This window comes from Oryza sativa, chromosome 2, assembly GCF_034140825.1.
Source record: "Oryza sativa Japonica Group chromosome 2, ASM3414082v1".
Classification (NCBI taxonomy): Eukaryota; Viridiplantae; Streptophyta; class Magnoliopsida; order Poales; family Poaceae; genus Oryza; species Oryza sativa.
In genome coordinates this window covers 860,330-877,041 of record NC_089036.1, presented here as the reverse complement: position 1 = coordinate 877,041, position 16,712 = coordinate 860,330, and the positions used below count along the sequence as shown (strand labels likewise).

Below are 16,712 nucleotides of genomic sequence, written 5' to 3'. Positions count from 1 at the left end.
AAAATAAAAGAAAAAAATGTAGATTAAATTTAGTGGACTTCGCTACAAGAAAAAATAGGAAAAAATGTTTGGCTGTTAAAAAAATGAAAAGAAATGCAAACTAAATTTAGTGGACTTTGCTAATTTAAGATTTGGCAAAGAAAAACAAAATAAAAGAACATCAGTAAAAATGGTGTTACCCAGACTCGAACAGGAGACCTTAAGTGCATTAGGCTGCGTTCTTTCTCTCAACTTGGAGTGAGGTTTTTAGCTACGTAAAATGAGAAAGTTCATTAGCACGTAATTAATTAAATATTAATAATTATAAACTTGAAAAATAGATTTACTTGAATTTTTTAAACAATTTATATATAGATTTCTTTTGCCAAAACACAAACAATTTTTTTGAGGGAAATGAGTGCTTTATTGATTATGTAATAATATTACAATCTTACTTCAGAGCCTGCATCACACAAGACGAAGCATGGTCACGCCAAACCGCGCAATATGCGGTCCGTTTAGCAAGTTGAGTAAGTTCATCAGCAACCCTATTACATCCTCGTTTTCTATGATGAATGCGCACTTTTTAAAGACTTCTTATTACTAATTTTATCGACCGATTTAGAAACGTCCATCTTGATCTTTCCTCTACTTTGGTTGACATTCTTTCAATCGCCGTAGCACAAAAAATTTAACAGTTTTAAAAAACGTGTTAACGGAAAACAAGAAGTTGAAGTTTGAAGTTGAAGAAAAGAGACCTTAGACTGACGTAATAACCTACTATACCACGACACCAATTGATATTAAATATTTTATTCTATTTTTTTAACTCTAGTACTTGATTGAAAATCAGAGTAACTCTAATTCCAAAGTATCACACTGCCAAAATTAGCTGGCCCAAATTAGCCGTCTGCAAATGGCACGAGATTGCATGTTGCATGACAACCGTCCACTACTCACCCCACATCATGACCGCAAGAAAAAATTCCAAGTTATTTTTTTTAAAAAAGGAAAAAATGAATGAAAGAAGAAGAAACAACAGAATAACAAAACATCATTACTACTGATGGCCATTTTAATCAATCATTTTTTGGCATTACTCTAGTATAGTTGAGTAATTAACAATTTTTTCAAAAAAGTAGACACTTTAATTACTCACAGCCACTAATCACACAAGTTTGCGTCATCTCCCCCATCTCCGGGTCTCCGGGGCCGGACAGAGATCGACCCAGGGAAGAAGCTAGCCCTCGCCGCCGCCGCCGCCGCCATCGTCGTCGAGGACTCAATCAATCAACCAACCAACCAATCAATCAATCAAGATGATGGCGGCGGCGGCTGGGGAAGGGGAGGCGGAGGTGACGCGGGAGGTGATATCGGTGTCGACGGAGAAGGCGTTCGAGGGGAAGGCGCTGCCGGCGTGGTCGGAGCAGATCACGGTGAGGTCGCTGGTGGTGAGCGCGGTGCTGGGCACGTTCCTCAGCTTCATCGTCATGAAGCTCAACCTCACCTCGGGCATCGTCCCCTCCCTCAACGTCTCCGCGGGGCTCCTCGCCTTCTTCCTCATGAAGACGTGGACCAGCGCGCTCGAGCGGTGCGGCGTGTTCCCCAAGCCGTTCACCCGGCAGGAGAACACCGTCGTCCAGACCTGCGTCATCTCCTGCTCCAGCATCGCCTTCTCCGGCGGATTCGGCACCTACATCCTCGGCATGAGCAAGAAGATCGCCGAGGGCTTCGACGAGGCGGAGGCCAAGACCAGCATCAACGTCGAGGAGCCGTCGCTGGGCCGCCTCATCGCCTTCCTCTTCCTCGTCAGCTTCGTCGGCCTCTTCTCCATCGTGCCGCTCCGCAAGATCATGATTATCAGCTACAAGCTCACCTATCCCAGCGGCTCCGCCACCGCGCACCTCATCAACAGCTTCCACACGCCGCAGGGCGCGATCCAGGCGAAGCACCAGGTGTCCATCCTCTTCAAGTCGTTCGTCGGGAGCTTCCTCTGGTCGCTGTTCCAGTGGTTCTACGCCGCCGGCCCCGGGTGCGGGTTCAGCTCGTTCCCGACGTTCGGGATGGTGGCGTACAGCCGCCGATTCTACTTCGATTTCTCGGCGACCTACGTCGGCGTCGGCATGATCTGCCCCTACATTATCAACTTCTCGCTGCTCATCGGCTCCGTGGTGTCGTGGGGGATCATGTGGCCGTACATCGAGAGCAAGAAGGGGAGCTGGTACGACGCGGGGTTACCCAAGAGCAGCCTCCATGGGCTGAACGGGTACCAGGTGTTCATCTCCATCGCCATGATCGTCGGAGACGGGCTCTTCAACTTCTTCTCCATCGTGCTCCGCACCGCCTACGACCTCTACCTGAAGCGCCGCGGCGGCGCCAGCAAGCAGCCGCAGGAGACGCCGTTCGCCGGCGCCACGGGGACGGAGCGGCAGGTGCTCAGCTTCGACGACCGGAGGCGGACGCAGGTGTTCCTCAAGGACCAGATCCCGACGACGATCGCCGCGGCGGCGTACGTGCTCCTCGCCGCCATCTCGGTGGTCGCCATCCCGCACATCTTCCGGCAGCTGCGGCCCAAGCACGTGGTGTGGGCGTACGTGGTGGCGCCGCTCTTCGCCTTCTGCAACGCCTACGGCACGGGCCTCACCGATTGGTCCCTCTCCAGCAGCTACGGCAAGCTCGCCATCTTCATCTTCGGCGCGAACATCGGCGCCAAGGACGGCGGCGTCGTCGCGGGCCTCGCCGCCTGCGGCCTCATGATGGGCATCGTCTCCACCGCCTCCGACCTCGTCCAGGACTTCAAGACCGGATACCTCACGCTCACCTCACCCCGCTCCATGTTCGTCAGCCAGGTAAGTACTACCGGACAAAATTTTAATTCTACTCCTATATGGCACCCGTTATTTGTTTGCGACTTAAAATTACTATAGATTTTCTTAAAAGAATAGTAATATCAAGTGCAATAATGTAAGTGTATAAATAAACATGCAAGACTAAATTTAATTTACAACTAACGAAATCAGATAATGAATAGTACTTATACAATGCAGGTAAATTTTGTTATTTTTGTTTTTTATGTGTAGACCGAATCAAGACATGTATGTTTTTGTGGTGTCTTATACTATCATAATATATCTTGTCAAATTCTATGACCTTTTTATATAAACATTTAAACCGCATGTGTACACATTTAGGTGTAATTGCACCTAGCTGTAGCAAATAATTTTCATGTAAGTGTGTATCATGCATTGTCAAATACGAACTTTATTGTATCATGTACAATATATTGTGCTGCATGTACTAATCAATTTTAAGTTGTATCATAATAAGTTTTATGTAAGTACTATCATGCGTTGCAACGAACGAATTTTATCGTATCCTGTACATTAAGTTGCATGCACCAACCAATACTTGTTTTAAGTTTAAGGTGTGTGATGATGATTAGGTGCTGGGGACGGGGATGGGATGCATAATAAGCCCGATGGTGTTCTGGATGTTCTACAAGGCGAACAACATCGGGATGGAGGAAGGGTTCCCGGCGCCGTACGCCAAGATCTACCGGGGGATCGCCCTCCTGGGCGTGAACGGGTGGGACCAGCTCCCCCGCTACTGCCTCCGCTTCTGCCTCGCCTTCTTCCTCCTCGCCATCGCCATCTGCGCCCTCAAGGAGGTGGCCAAGCAGCGCGGGTGGTGGATCCAGGACTTCATCCCCAGCGCCCTCGGCATGGCCGTCCCTTTCTTCCTCGGCTCCTTCTTCACCATCGACATGTGCGTCGGCAGCCTCGTCCTCTTCCTCTGGTCCCGCAGCGACCCCGTCCGCGCCCACACCTTCGCCCCCGCCGTCGCCTCCGGCCTCATCTGCGGCGACGGCATCTGGTCGCTGCCCTCCTCCATCCTCTCGCTCGCCAACGTCAACCCGCCCATGTGCATGCGCGTCTTCTCCACCGCCACCAACGACAAGGTCCAGCTCTTCCTCAGGACGCTGCCCACGCCGCCATGATCCATCCATCCACTTCAAGCTCAAGCTAGCCTTCCATCGATCTTGCCACGCGTACGTGTAGGTTGATTAATTAGTTCTTTAGTGATTATACTTAATTAATTAATTGTCGATTGGTTTATATATATTAGCCTTGTAATGTAAGTGTAGAAGAGAAGCAGCTGGTGTAGCATACATATGTACTCTCTCTCTCTCTCTTTACTGATTGGTTCTTAAATTCATTTGTTATACTTCACATGTACAAATTAAGGCCTTGGATGGATATATGTCCATGTAAAAGATTGATAGCATGCGTGCTTTGCATATTCATGATCAATTGTGAGACCAACTGCAATGGCAAATGGAAGTGGGACACTGACTTCACTCGTTTATTGCATGTCAAATAAATTGTTATAATCTTTTTAAAAGAATGACAAGATAGATTAATATGTAAATAGCATATTCAAAGTCAATTTTAATTTTTTTTACAATATAAATAGTCGAATTTGAATTTGTGGAGTGATATGTTACATACTCTCTCCGTTTTACATTATAAGTCATTTTTTTTCTAGTCAAACTTCTTTGAGTTTGATCAAGTTATATATAAAAAATATAGTACTATTTTCAACACAAAACAAATATATTGTTAAAATATATTCAATGTTAGATTTAATAAAACTAATTTAATATTTTAGATGTCTACTAATTTTTTCTATAAACTTGGTCAAACTTAATAAAGTTTGATTAGAAAAAAAATCATACTAATAATCTATTTTTTCAATATTTTTGAAGTTTTTTATAACTAATGAATTGACATGCAATGAATGAGTGAACAACCACTCAAGTGATTAAAAGTGTTTTCCCTCCTTTGATTCTTAGGCCCTGTTTAGATCCTCCAAAATAGCAAAAGTTTTCTGTTTTAGAAGCACTTTTGGTCAAAATGGATCTAAATACTGGTAGCAAAAGTTGGTAATTTGGCATTTGTCATTTGGGAGTCTAGAGTAGCAAATTTTGCTAAATAGTGCGTTGGGAGCCGTGCTCTCTCTCTTTACTAGTAAAATGACACATGCATCTAAACACCAACTAGCAAAACTTCAATACCAAAATTTTTGCCACAAAAACTTTTGCCAAAAAATTCTGCCACAGCAAATTGATCTAAACATGCCCTTAAATTCATTCATTTGTTTCTTGATACAATTAAATGTATAAATAAGGCGTTTGATGTCTGTCCATGTAAAAAAGATGGGTAGCATGCGTGCTTGCATATTCGTTGTCTGTCTGACTGACTGGTCAGTTGTGAAACTCTCTGCAATGTTCCTGTACTGTAGCTAGAAATTAACATTTTATCAGGTTTATTTAACAGTTACAGTACTAGTAATCTATGTGGACTCCAGTTTATCAAAGCAAACTTCTGGGTTCTGCCAAAATCAGTGCACGCATTCTCATATTGAACCATGGACTCAGTGAGGCAACTGTTGATAGAGGAGATCAAACTGTGTTTATAGACTGAACTGAAACTTGATTATACAGTTTGCCACGACTCCTAACTCAAGCCCCTATGACGTGGATACATATGTACAAAAGTTTTGACACCTGAGAAAATGATCTAGTTTCCCTACATGGATAGCTAGCTAGTAGCTATCTCATGTCATGGAGTGTTGCCAAGAAGGCGTCCAACTTGACATTGTCACCTCGAGACAAGAACTTGATGCAGATGGGCGCCCTGGCACCCATGAGTGTCAGCATGGACAGCAAGATCGAGCCGACGCCGTCGCCGCAGATGAGCCCCGACGCCAGCGCCGGCGAGAGCATCCGCCCGCGGCCGGCGTCCATCTTCTCCCACAGGTACGCCACCAGGCTGCCGATGCACATGCCGACGGGCACGCGCGGCGGCATGAAGAAGGTGATGGCCATGCCGATGGTGCTCGGGATGTAGCGCCGGATGCGCCACTCCTTCCGGCTCGCCACCTCCCGGAACACGCTGAGCGCCAGGGCGAGCACGAAGAAGACCTTGAAGAGGAGCATGCTGTGCCTGGGCAGGCCTTGCTCGCCGTCGCCGACGCTGAGCATGGCGAAGCCGCGGTAGAGCTTGGCGTAGGGCATGTCGCCCATGTCGCCGCTGCCCATCTTGTACACCCTGTAGAACACCCAGAACACGGTGGGGTTGACGACGCATCCCAGCGCCGTGCCGATCGCCTCGCTGATGAACACGGCGCGCGGCGACGTCAGCGTCAGGTAGCCCGTCTTGAGGTCCTGCGCGACGTCGGCCGCGTTGCCCAGGATCGACATGGTGATCCCGCCGGCGACCAGGGCGGCGACCACGCCGCCGCTCTTGATGCCGACCCACGAGCCGAACGCGAACATGGCGATCTTGCAATAGGTGCTAGCCAGGTTCATGTCGGTGACGCCGAAGCCGTAGGCGTTGCAGAAGGCGAAGACGGGCGCGGCGAGGTAGATGAGCGCAACATGGCTGTACCTCATCTGTGGGTAGAGGTGAGGGATGGCGGCGATGGAGATGATCGACAGGAGGACATAGCAGCCAATGGTGACCGAGTCCGGTATCTCGTCCCGGAGGAACACCTGCGCCCTGCGGCGATCATCGAAGCTCTTCACCGGCTGATCGGCGATGTCGATACCCTGGAATGGCTGCGCATTACCGCCACCACCTTGCATTGCCTGCCGACGCCGCTTGATCATGGCACATGTTGTCCGGACCATGATGCAGAGGAAGACGAAGAGGCAGTCAGCCATTATCATGGACAAGCCGATGAACACCTTGTAACCTCTGATGCCGTTAAGGCTGTTGGGCCCAAGGTTGCTTGGGTACCAGATGCCCTCCTTTGACTCGATGTACGGCCAAATTACACCGCACGAGATGATGGTGCCAATGAAAACGGAGAACACGATCATGTACGGGCACATCATGCCAATGCCGACATTGGCCATGGTGAAATCGAAGAAGAATCTGATAAAAGGGAACAAAATTAGTTTCCCAATCAACCACTACGCTAGCTGATGAATTCCATCCATGCATGTCTGATTGCGTACCCGTGTTTATATGCCTCGAGGCCAAATGTGGGGAAGAATTTGAAGCCACAGCCCGGCCCAGAGGCGAAGAACCACTGGAAGAGCGACCATGCGATGGTTCCTCCAAACGATTTAAACAATAATGTCACTTGCTTCCTGCAAACACAAATAGTCAATTTGATTGTGTAATCTAAGGCTTCGAATAGTACTTGATCCAACAGAAACATTTCCATGTAAAGTTTAATTGATGATACCTTGCTTGCTTGACACCTTGAGGTGTATGGAAGCTATTGATGAGGTGCGCCGTTGCTGTGCCGCTGGGGAATGTCAACCGGTGCCTAATGATCATGACCTTCCTGAAGGGCATGATGATGAACATGCCAGCAAAGCTGATAAGGAAGAGGAAGGTGATCATCCTGGCAAAGCTTGGCTCCTCAACGTTATTTTGGGCATTGACATCCCCTACAGCTGCTTTCTTTCCCATTGCAAGAATATATGTCCCAAAGCCACCTATGTAAGGAAGTACGGTTATAGTAAAGATAAACATAAAATAGTGCACACAATTCTATCAACTACTATTTTCAGATTGTCTATATACCGGTGAATGTGATCGAGGTGCATGCGACGACACAGGTCTGGATGATGGTGTTCTCTTGGCGTGTGAATGGTAGTTGTGCCACTGCGAAGTAGTCAAGAATGCGGATCGACGCACGGGATACACAAAAACCGAGGAGGCCGGCTGGGATGCTGAACGACGGAATGAAGCCAGAGCTCAAGGTGACCTTCATGGCGACGATGCTGAGAGTTACACTAAGGATGAAGCTCACCACCATTGATCGTGGCGTTATTGTTTCCGACAATGATGGCACAGGCTCTGCCTCAAAGGCATGCTCTGTTGAAATGCCTTCCTGGAAATCATTGACAGGCTCCATTGTATTGTAGGGAAACTATATATATGTATCCTTTGAGGCTAGGAAACCTTTGTTATTATTTGATTCTGTGTGTATGTCTTGGTTTTTGCAACCAAGACACACACACAGAATCAAAATGCTGGCAGCAATGGAAGAAGGGACTTGGGGAGGCCTTTTATAGAGAGCTAGGCAGTCAGTTACCAGCCAATTCTTTCCAAATATAGTTTATTTGTCTGGTCTTAATTTTGTCAATGTTTTATTTTTTCAGTGTTTAATCTATAACATGCACATGCAGATGTTTATTAATAGTACCATGAACCAAATAAAGAGCAATGAGCTCACGCAAAGAAAAGGAAATGAGTGTTGTGGAACTAAAAATAGTAGTAAAGAAGAAATAGAGTGAAACTGAAAAAACTCTACCATCCACCTTGCAATGTCCATAAATTACCTGTTACAAAAGTGACTGGTTCTGATTCTTGACCAATAGCGCACACACCAAACATGTAGCTTCTTCATCCCTACAAACCTCATCATTCTTGTCCAATTTCAGACTAAAGATCAATTTCTTGAACACGTTACCAGGGTGATCTACAAGAGAGATGATAAGGGCACAACTGCAAAGGGGAAAAAGCTTGGAGTCAGCGAGTGATCTGATAGAGAGTTCATTGACAGAGCATGCATTTGAAGGGGAACCAATTCCATCATAGACGGAGAAGATCACCGTGCAGTTGGTGGTGGCAAGGCGCTACCAGTCATCATTAATATGAATCCCGTATTCATGTCTGAGATGGCGGCATCGTTGAACATCCCAGCAAGCCATGCTGAGCCTCTTCTTCCTCAAGATATGAACACCGAGGCTACAACAATTCAATGTGTTCAAGAGGCCTTTCATCTGCTAGCAGAGCACCATCATCAAAGTTCCAAACATGTATAGTTGCCTATGCAAGCATCAAGTGGTGAATAGATGAACACAAATAGCTTGTTTCACTACGAGTACAAGAGGGGCAGATCTACAGTAGTATCACCGGGGTCAGATGACCTCGATGCCCTCCAGCCGACCTAGTGTGTTCACCAGTATTCTATATGCAGTGACCCTAGCAGCCAAAGCTTACTAGCCCCAGCGTGTTGAACTGCAGCAACTTACGAGCATAGTTCATTTATTTGAAAATTAATTACATAATTCAATTGGTATCAGAAATAGTAAGCCCGTTTCCCAGTAGTTGCTAGGGGCTTTGGCGTAGTCAGTCCACCACCAATACCACAGCTTAACATATATATTTGGTCAGTTAACCAATTAGCTAATTATATAGCTATGTAGTGGGTCTATGTATGCATTAGGCTACCGTTATTCTAATCAACTACTAGATGTCAAGCTTTTTTTAAGTTCGCAAATAACTTTGACAATTTGAAAACTTGCTTGTGTGGTTGAAAGAATTAAGTTTTGTTACATAGCTCCAAGCCCCCCAACTCTTGAATTAGTGCAAAATATAGAGTTTATCGTCTGAAATAAAAGTGAGTTAAACATTTATTTTAGTTCAAATGAAGAGAGCTCACTGAAACAAGAACTCATGGCCCTAACTCCAAACTTTTGGAGCTTAAAATACATAGCTTAAAAAAAAAGAAGAACCAACAAAGACAACAGTATTATAGAACCCCGGTGGCTCAGAATCATGGTTCCGCACATAAGGAAATAACAGCAGTCACTATGCATAACCAGGTAAAGAATAAGTAAATCATCATCGCTGATGTGTTGGCCCTCTTCATAGCCTTTTACAATGCCAATGGTGCTGGCATCACATATCTGAACCACTATGTTCTAATATACCAAGATTGTCTAACTTGACAGGCACCGTGATACTTGGGTTCTTGATATAACTGGTGGAAATGGCGAGGTAATTGGAAGTTTCTACAATCCACATCACACCCCAGGTGGTAGGTTGCATCTATCAACCCTGTAAATTTCTGGGTTCTCTACAGATTCAACCATGATAACCCTAGTCCTACAGGAAGCTATGACAAGTACAACACAAATCACCAAGGTCTACTGCACCATAGCCATGCCACTGCTGGATCCCAACACTACCCAACGCCGGAGAGGAAATTTTAAGGCTGCATTTTGAGTGTCCCTTGTTGCTTTCCATCCCTAACTACTAGAGCTAGATCCACCAAGCTACTGTAAACATCAACAATGGCAGTAACAAACAGGAGCCGAAACGCACGGCGGCGATAGATAGATAGGGAGATAGAGGTTTCCTCACCGCTGCCTGTGCGCACGCCGCCGCCTCGCCGTCGTGCGAACTCCGGCGAGAATGGCATCGCCGGCGGAAAGCAACAAGGAGGAGGCGTGTCCGCGTGTGGGGGCCACCTGTCATCGAGCCAGAGGAGAAGAGCGTCACGAGTGGGCCAGCAATGTCAGCCCATCAGTACAGGCCCAACTTAAAAATTGCTCGGCCCATTTTCGGCCTGCGAAAAAGCCCACCCACCCAGGCTCTAGGGTTTCGGCGCGACCGCTTATGAAGGCGAGGAGGAACCAAGAGCCCCAGTCCTCACTCCCCGCCGCCGCCGCCGCCGCTCCATCCTCCTCACGGAGAAGCGCGGGAAATCACACCTCGTCGCAGCCAAGATCTCCTCCAGTCCAAACGCATCAAAGATTCCAAGGTGGGCATCCAATCCTCGCTTGCAAACACAACCACCATGCCCAAAACCGATGCCTACTTAGGAGTTAGGAATATGTTTCTTCGATTTGGTTATCGCGTTGGTAATTCTTCGCTTTCGATTTGAGCAGTTAAAAGCATGAGATAGTATTAACCAAATCGATCCTGATCTGTGCGTTTAGATTCTGGGCTTGTGGTCAGTGTTCGTTGAAACAGCACGAAATTGTTAATAGTCTAAGCAGTGTGGATGTCGTATGAGTTAATTGTAGCTTTTTTTCCTAGTAATTTTAGCTCTAATTCCAGGTTGTGCTGTTCGGGAGAGCTTCTTGCGTTGAGGAGAGGGGGGATGAATAGAAGCGTTTGCCACCACCTTCTCACCCAGTGCAAAACCATAAGAGAGCTCCAAAGAATCCACGCCCAGGCCCTCACACACGGCCTCCACCCCAACCAGCAGTCCATCTCCTGCAAAATCTTCCGGTCCTATGCCGAGTTTGGCCGACCGGCTGACGCAGGCAGGTTGTTTGATGAAATCCCCCACCCTGACATTATCTCCTTCACCAGCCTCATGTCCCTTCATCTCAAGTTAGATCACCACTGGAAAGCTATATCCGTGTTCTCTCACGCCATTGCTTCTGGCCACCGCCCTGATGGCTTTGCTGCTGTCGGTGCCCTCTCGGCCTCTGGTGGATTAGGGGATCAGCGTATTGGTAGCGTGGTGCATGGCCTGATTTTTCGGTGTGGATTGGACTCTGAGTTGGTCGTTTGTAATGCTTTGGTTGATATGTATTGTCGATGTGGCAAGTTTGAGCCTGCACGGACTGTATTTGATAGAATGCTTGTAAAAGATGAGGTCACTTGGGGTAGCATGCTGTATGGTTACATGAAGTGTGTTGGTGTGGATTCAGCTTTGTCATTCTTTTATCAGATGCCTATGAAGAGCACTGTTTCTTGGACAGCACTGATCACTGGTCATGTTCAAGACAAGCAGCCTATCCAAGCTCTTGAGCTATTTGGTAAGATGCTTTTGGAGGGCCACCGTCCTAACCATATTACAATTGTAGGGGTGCTATCAGCTTGTGCTGATATTGGTGCTTTGGATCTTGGACGTGCCATTCATGGATATGGAAGCAAATCTAATGCCACCACCAATATAATTGTTACAAATGCTCTGATGGATATGTATGCAAAGAGTGGAAGCATTGCTAGTGCATTTTCTGTATTTGAAGAAGTTCAGATGAAGGACGCATTCACATGGACAACTATGATTTCAAGTTTCACTGTCCAGGGTAATGGGAGGAAAGCTGTTGAGCTCTTTTGGGATATGCTAAGGTCTGGGATACTTCCAAACAGTGTGACATTCGTCTCAGTTTTGTCAGCATGCAGCCATGCTGGGTTAATACAAGAAGGCAGAGAGTTATTTGATAAAATGCGTGAAGTCTACCATATTGATCCCCGGCTTGAGCACTATGGATGCATGGTTGATCTGTTAGGACGGGGTGGACTTCTAGAAGAAGCAGAAGCTCTGATAGATCATATGGATGTCGAGCCTGATATTGTTATTTGGAGGTCACTTCTTAGTGCATGCCTAGCTCATGGCAATGATAGATTAGCTGAGATTGCTGGAATGGAAATTATAAAGAGAGAACCTGGGGATGATGGGGTTTATGTGCTTCTTTGGAACATGTATGCCTTATCAAACAGATGGAAAGAAGCTTTGGATATGAGGAAGCAGATGTTGAGTAGGAAAATATACAAAAAACCGGGTTGCAGTTGGATTGAAGTTGATGGTGTCGTCCATGAATTTTTGGTAGAGGACAAGACACATGATGCTAGAAGGGAAATTTATGTCACCTTGGAAATCATGGCTAGGCATCTCAAGATGGATCCCATACCATCTCCATTAGTGTTAACTGATGGAGAACACATGCTCTAGAAACACATATTGTCCTTTTTTTTTCTTTCCTTTGATGACCTCTAACCGAACTGAGGATGATATGCTGATATTTTTTTCTTTTTGTTAGTGACAAGGCACCATAGTTTTGTTTTGATTTGTTTGATTAACCAATTAGTGATAGCCAGTTGTAACACACTGATGTTATTTCATTGAAAATGCAGAATTGTAGAGATTTATTTTAGATGTCGACCTGCAGATATGCTATACCTGTATTTTGTTTGGTCACTCTGTCAAAAAAAGAGTAAAGACTGCAATGCGTCCCAGTTCATGTTATGGACTTCTCCTCATTTTACAGCTATCTTGCTGACTACATCGCTACCTCTGAATGTTTTACTTGTTTACTTTTTTTTATATATAAATGACTTATTTATGTGTGCCGAATTTCTAACTATCTGATTTGCCTACTATTAGATGTGCTCTGGAGATGATATTGATGGAGACATGAGGGTTGAAGCAACACAACACAGGGATATAAGGCGCTACAAGTGTGAATTTTGCACGGTTGTTAGGTCCAAAAAATGTCTCATCCGAGCTCACATGGTTGCTCATCATAAGGTATAAAACTACTTAGATATTTTAGGAATATGGGCCATATTATGCCTTATGTTTTAAAGACAATGTGGACTGTATTAATTAAATTGAGTTATTTGACCGTTATGGTTCTCTGATTGGAGTTTAGGTCCATCAATCAATATATTTGTGCTTTTGTCAATTCCTTCTGCTCTTATCCATTTGAATCATTATATGAATATCTGATGCCCTCACTTCAAATTTATCTATAGGAAGAACTGGACAAATCGGAAATCTACAAGTCAAATGGGGAAAAGGTTGTTCATGAAGGTGACCACACCTGCCAAGAGTGTGGTGCTTCTTTCCAGAAGCCAGCTCATCTGAAGCAGCATATGCAAAGTCACTCTGATGAGGTTGGCATTTCTCATATGTGCATACAACATGATATTGCTTTTTTGTTGGAATGGTGCTGGGATTAGTTTTTTTGGAAACATTTAAACATAACATTCTTGTATGGTTTTTCTCCGTCCGCTGATCTGGTTGTCAAAGAAATTGTTCTTATCTACTTCAATTTGCTAAAAACAAGTGTTTTGCAGGATATAGATTCTTAACTGTGTGAAGCATTGGATCCCAAAGAACTCCAAAATGCGATGAGGCATATTTAATCTTGTCTGGACTAGTAACAGGTTGGGATGACCACCTGTGAAGCTCCAACAGGATTGCCTCCTCACGCTCTTTCAGGAGGTTTGTCCTTGCTTGTATTAGTTCTTTTCTTTTTTACTATTTTGATTATTATTCAACTTCATGGGATAGCCTGCATCTCCTTGTTTCCAATTAAGTACTAATGTCTCCTTTGTTGTATGCACATGTGCTGGAATTCATTGTTTATCAATTTGCCTTGTGGTATGCTATACATGATATCTTTAATTTTTATTAGTAACAAGGTTTTTTACAGCATACATATACATAAATAGTGTTTTTTTACAGCATGCATAAATGGTGAAAACTGATTACTGCTTAATTATTGACTAGTTGCTGGCTATTTTACATTTTTTTGATATTGCAAATCTTGTGAAATGGATCCATGCAGTGAATTTGGGAGGTTATCTTCTCCTTTGTTCTAATGTTCTCTCTCACTCTCTTTGGGCTTCTGGAACCTGGTTTTGGAGGTCCTTAGTTGGAACAAAGAGGGGATCCAAGATCAAAATACCATCTCAGAAAGCTAGGGCCTTCTGTAATAGGTTCATTTAGCTCGCTATGGTGTTGATATCTCCATCATATACAAAACTACAATATGTTCCGTTGCAAATTATATATGAATTGTTTTAGCTGATAAACACCTGTGCACAACTTTTTGCTGATAAATAGTACTACTTCTATTTCAGGTTATAAGATGTTTTGACTTTGGTCAAAGTCAAACTGCTTTAGGTTTGACTTAGTTTGTAGAAAAAAATAATAACATTTTCAACCCAAGACAAATTTATTATGAAAATATATTAAATTATTGATTTAATGAAACTAATTTGGTATTATAAATATTACTATATTTGCCTATAAAATTATTCAAACTTGAAGTAGTCTGACTTTGACTAAAGTCAAAACTTCTTATAACCTGAAACGGAGGGAGTAGGCATTGAATAGAATAGGTTATGGATCCTTTGGAGAATAAGGTTAGCAAATATCCTTCATTCATCCTACTATTTCTTTGGATCTCCTTTTGGGAGCTTTGAGAAGAGGTGAGAGGATCCAACATCAAAATGTCACCTCAGAAAGCTAGGACTATTCATCATTGGTTCTCAGCTCGCTATGGTGATTATACTCCCTTTTATCTCTATCATCTTAATGGAAAACACTGAACATTTAGGTATTCGTTGCATATTCCGTTAACCAGTTTACTAGATAATTTATTTTAGATAATTTATAAGTATGAAAGAAATGTGTAAGCTTACAGCAGCTTCAGTTTTGACTCGTTCCCTTCTTGACTGTAGAGATCGTTCATTTGCCCACTTGAAGACTGCCCTTTCAGCTACATTAGGAAAGATCACTTGAACCGTCATATGCTTAAGCATCAAGGGAAGTTGTTTACCTGCTCTATGGATGGTTGTGGTAGGAAGTTCAGTATAAAGGCAAATATGCAAAGGCATGTAAAGGAAATCCATGAGGATGAAACTGCTACTAAAAGCAACCGGCAGTTTGTTTGCAAGGAGGAGGGCTGTAACAAGGTTTTCAAGTATGCTTCAAAGATGAAGAAACATGAAGAATCACATGGTATCTCCTCAGTTACTTATAGTAGATCAGGCGCTGCCTTGTAAATTTCAGAACTAAAAAACTGCAGCTCAATCCATGCATTATATAATTAATCATGCTAATGGTATCCCCAGAATTAAATTAATTTGTGCTGTTCTGGCAGTGAAATTGGACTACGTGGAAGTAGTCTGCTGTGAACCAGGCTGCATGAAGACATTCACAAATGTTGAATGTTTGAGGGCTCATAATCAGGCTTGCCATCAATATGTTCAGTGTGATATCTGTGGGGAAAAACACCTGAAGAAGAACATTAAAAGGCACCTACGAGCCCATGAGGAGGTGCCATCTACTGAAAGGATAAAATGCAGTTTTGAGGGCTGTGAATGCTCTTTTTCCAATGTAAGTCTATTATCCCCAAATGTTCTGATGCATTGTTTGTTGTCTTCCTCTTGAACTGTAGCTTTAGTCGTATCTGGTGTGGATTGAAACTTGTTACCTGTCCCTCCTATTGCAGAAATCAAATTTAACCAAACATATAAAGGCGTCCCATGATCAAGTAAAACCTTTCGCATGTCGATTCACGGGGTGTGAAAAGGTGTTTCCATACAAGCATGTCAGGGACAACCATGAGAAATCCAGCGCTCATGTATACACTCAGGTGAGTTTTGCTAACCGATCTTTAGCTCTTCTGCGCGCGTCTTGTGCTTGCCCAAATCATTTGAGTGACAAACTGACAAGCTTTAACCACATCCAGGCAAACTTCACGGAGATGGACGAGCAGTTACTCTCGTGTCCGAGAGGTGGACGGAAGAGGAAAGCTGTGACTGTCGAAACTCTTACGCGCAAGAGGGTGACCATGCACGGCGACGCTTCGTCGTTGGACAATGGAACTGAGTACCTGCGCTGGTTGCTTTCTGGTGGGGATGATGATTCGAGCCAAACTCATTAGCCGTATCATCTTTGCATCTGATTGTGATGGTCATGGTGTCAATGGCTCAATGCTTTGTCGTAAAGGGGTGTGCTAGCCCACTCACGTTGGTAGTTAGATGGCCGTGGTGTTTTTGTTGTAAGTAGTTGGTCTGAATTTAGAAAGTGCAGCAGTTTTAGAGGAAGCCTACTAGTAGTATATATTTGTAGCATAATGGCGCAGTTTGAGTTGTGAGTTGTAAGTATTTTGATTCTTTACTGTTTTGACCACTGTTCTTGGAACCTCAAAATTATTTGACTTGTTGAATGCAAAAAATGATGTGATTACAAGTTTTGGTTCTTCTTGAAAAGGTTGTACCTGAAGCAATTGTTCCGACTTGTGCAAAAATAACTGTATTTGTCATGAGCATGTTTTTGTTTGGAAGTAATATCTTGTTGGATGGTCAAAAGAAGAGTCACATTTTCTGAAGTCGTAATGACAAATTGGGTCGACAGATGTCTACTTAAACTTGCGTCGTGTACTGCTGTTC

The 16,712-nt window shown here is 44.3% G+C and overlaps 3 protein-coding genes and 1 long non-coding RNA gene across 7 annotated transcripts; 2 read left to right on the top strand and 2 right to left on the bottom strand.

The window, feature by feature from the left end:
* Positions 1-1,019: 1,019 nt before the first annotated feature.
* On the top strand, positions 1,020-4,305 carry LOC4328078 (probable metal-nicotianamine transporter YSL8). Its single transcript, NM_001401751.1, has 2 exons — positions 1,020-2,828; positions 3,422-4,305. The coding sequence occupies exons 1-2, from the start codon at positions 1,299-1,301 to the stop codon at positions 3,974-3,976; spliced, it is 2,085 nt and encodes a 694-aa protein (NP_001388680.1). The 5' UTR covers positions 1,020-1,298; the 3' UTR covers positions 3,977-4,305.
* Positions 4,306-5,372: 1,067 nt separating this feature from the next.
* LOC4328077 (probable metal-nicotianamine transporter YSL7) lies at positions 5,373-8,037 on the bottom strand. The gene is made up of 4 exons (NM_001401750.1): positions 7,578-8,037; positions 7,234-7,489; positions 7,001-7,135; positions 5,373-6,917 (listed from the first exon to the last, which is right to left on the bottom strand). The coding sequence occupies exons 1-4, from the start codon at positions 7,909-7,911 to the stop codon at positions 5,591-5,593; spliced, it is 2,052 nt and encodes a 683-aa protein (NP_001388679.1). The 5' UTR covers positions 7,912-8,037; the 3' UTR covers positions 5,373-5,590.
* Positions 8,038-8,338: 301 nt separating this feature from the next.
* Positions 8,339-10,247, bottom strand: LOC136355181 (uncharacterized). The gene is made up of 3 exons (XR_010739364.1): positions 10,149-10,247; positions 8,612-8,747; positions 8,339-8,504 (listed from the first exon to the last, which is right to left on the bottom strand). It is a non-coding gene; the product is annotated as an uncharacterized lncRNA (long non-coding RNA).
* A 184-nt stretch (positions 10,248-10,431) lies between these two features.
* LOC4328076 (transcription factor IIIA) lies at positions 10,432-16,512 on the top strand. Of its 4 annotated transcripts, XM_066307468.1 has the most exons (8): positions 10,439-10,548; positions 10,848-12,204; positions 12,910-13,053; positions 13,281-13,421; positions 14,997-15,276; positions 15,419-15,654; positions 15,770-15,913; positions 16,010-16,512. In XM_066307468.1, exons 2-8 carry the CDS (start codon positions 10,891-10,893, stop codon positions 16,202-16,204), a joined length of 2,454 nt encoding a protein of 817 aa, XP_066163565.1. In that variant the 5' UTR covers positions 10,439-10,548; positions 10,848-10,890; the 3' UTR covers positions 16,205-16,512. The 4 variants fall into 4 exon arrangements, with proteins under 4 accessions (XP_015626855.1, XP_066163565.1, XP_025878920.1 ...); XM_015771369.3 differs by lacking the exon at positions 10,848-12,204 and having other exon boundaries at positions 10,432-10,548; XM_026023135.2 differs by lacking the exons at positions 10,439-10,548; positions 10,848-12,204; positions 12,910-13,053; positions 13,281-13,421 and adding an exon at positions 13,605-13,752.
* The last annotated feature ends 200 nt before the right edge of the window (positions 16,513-16,712 follow it).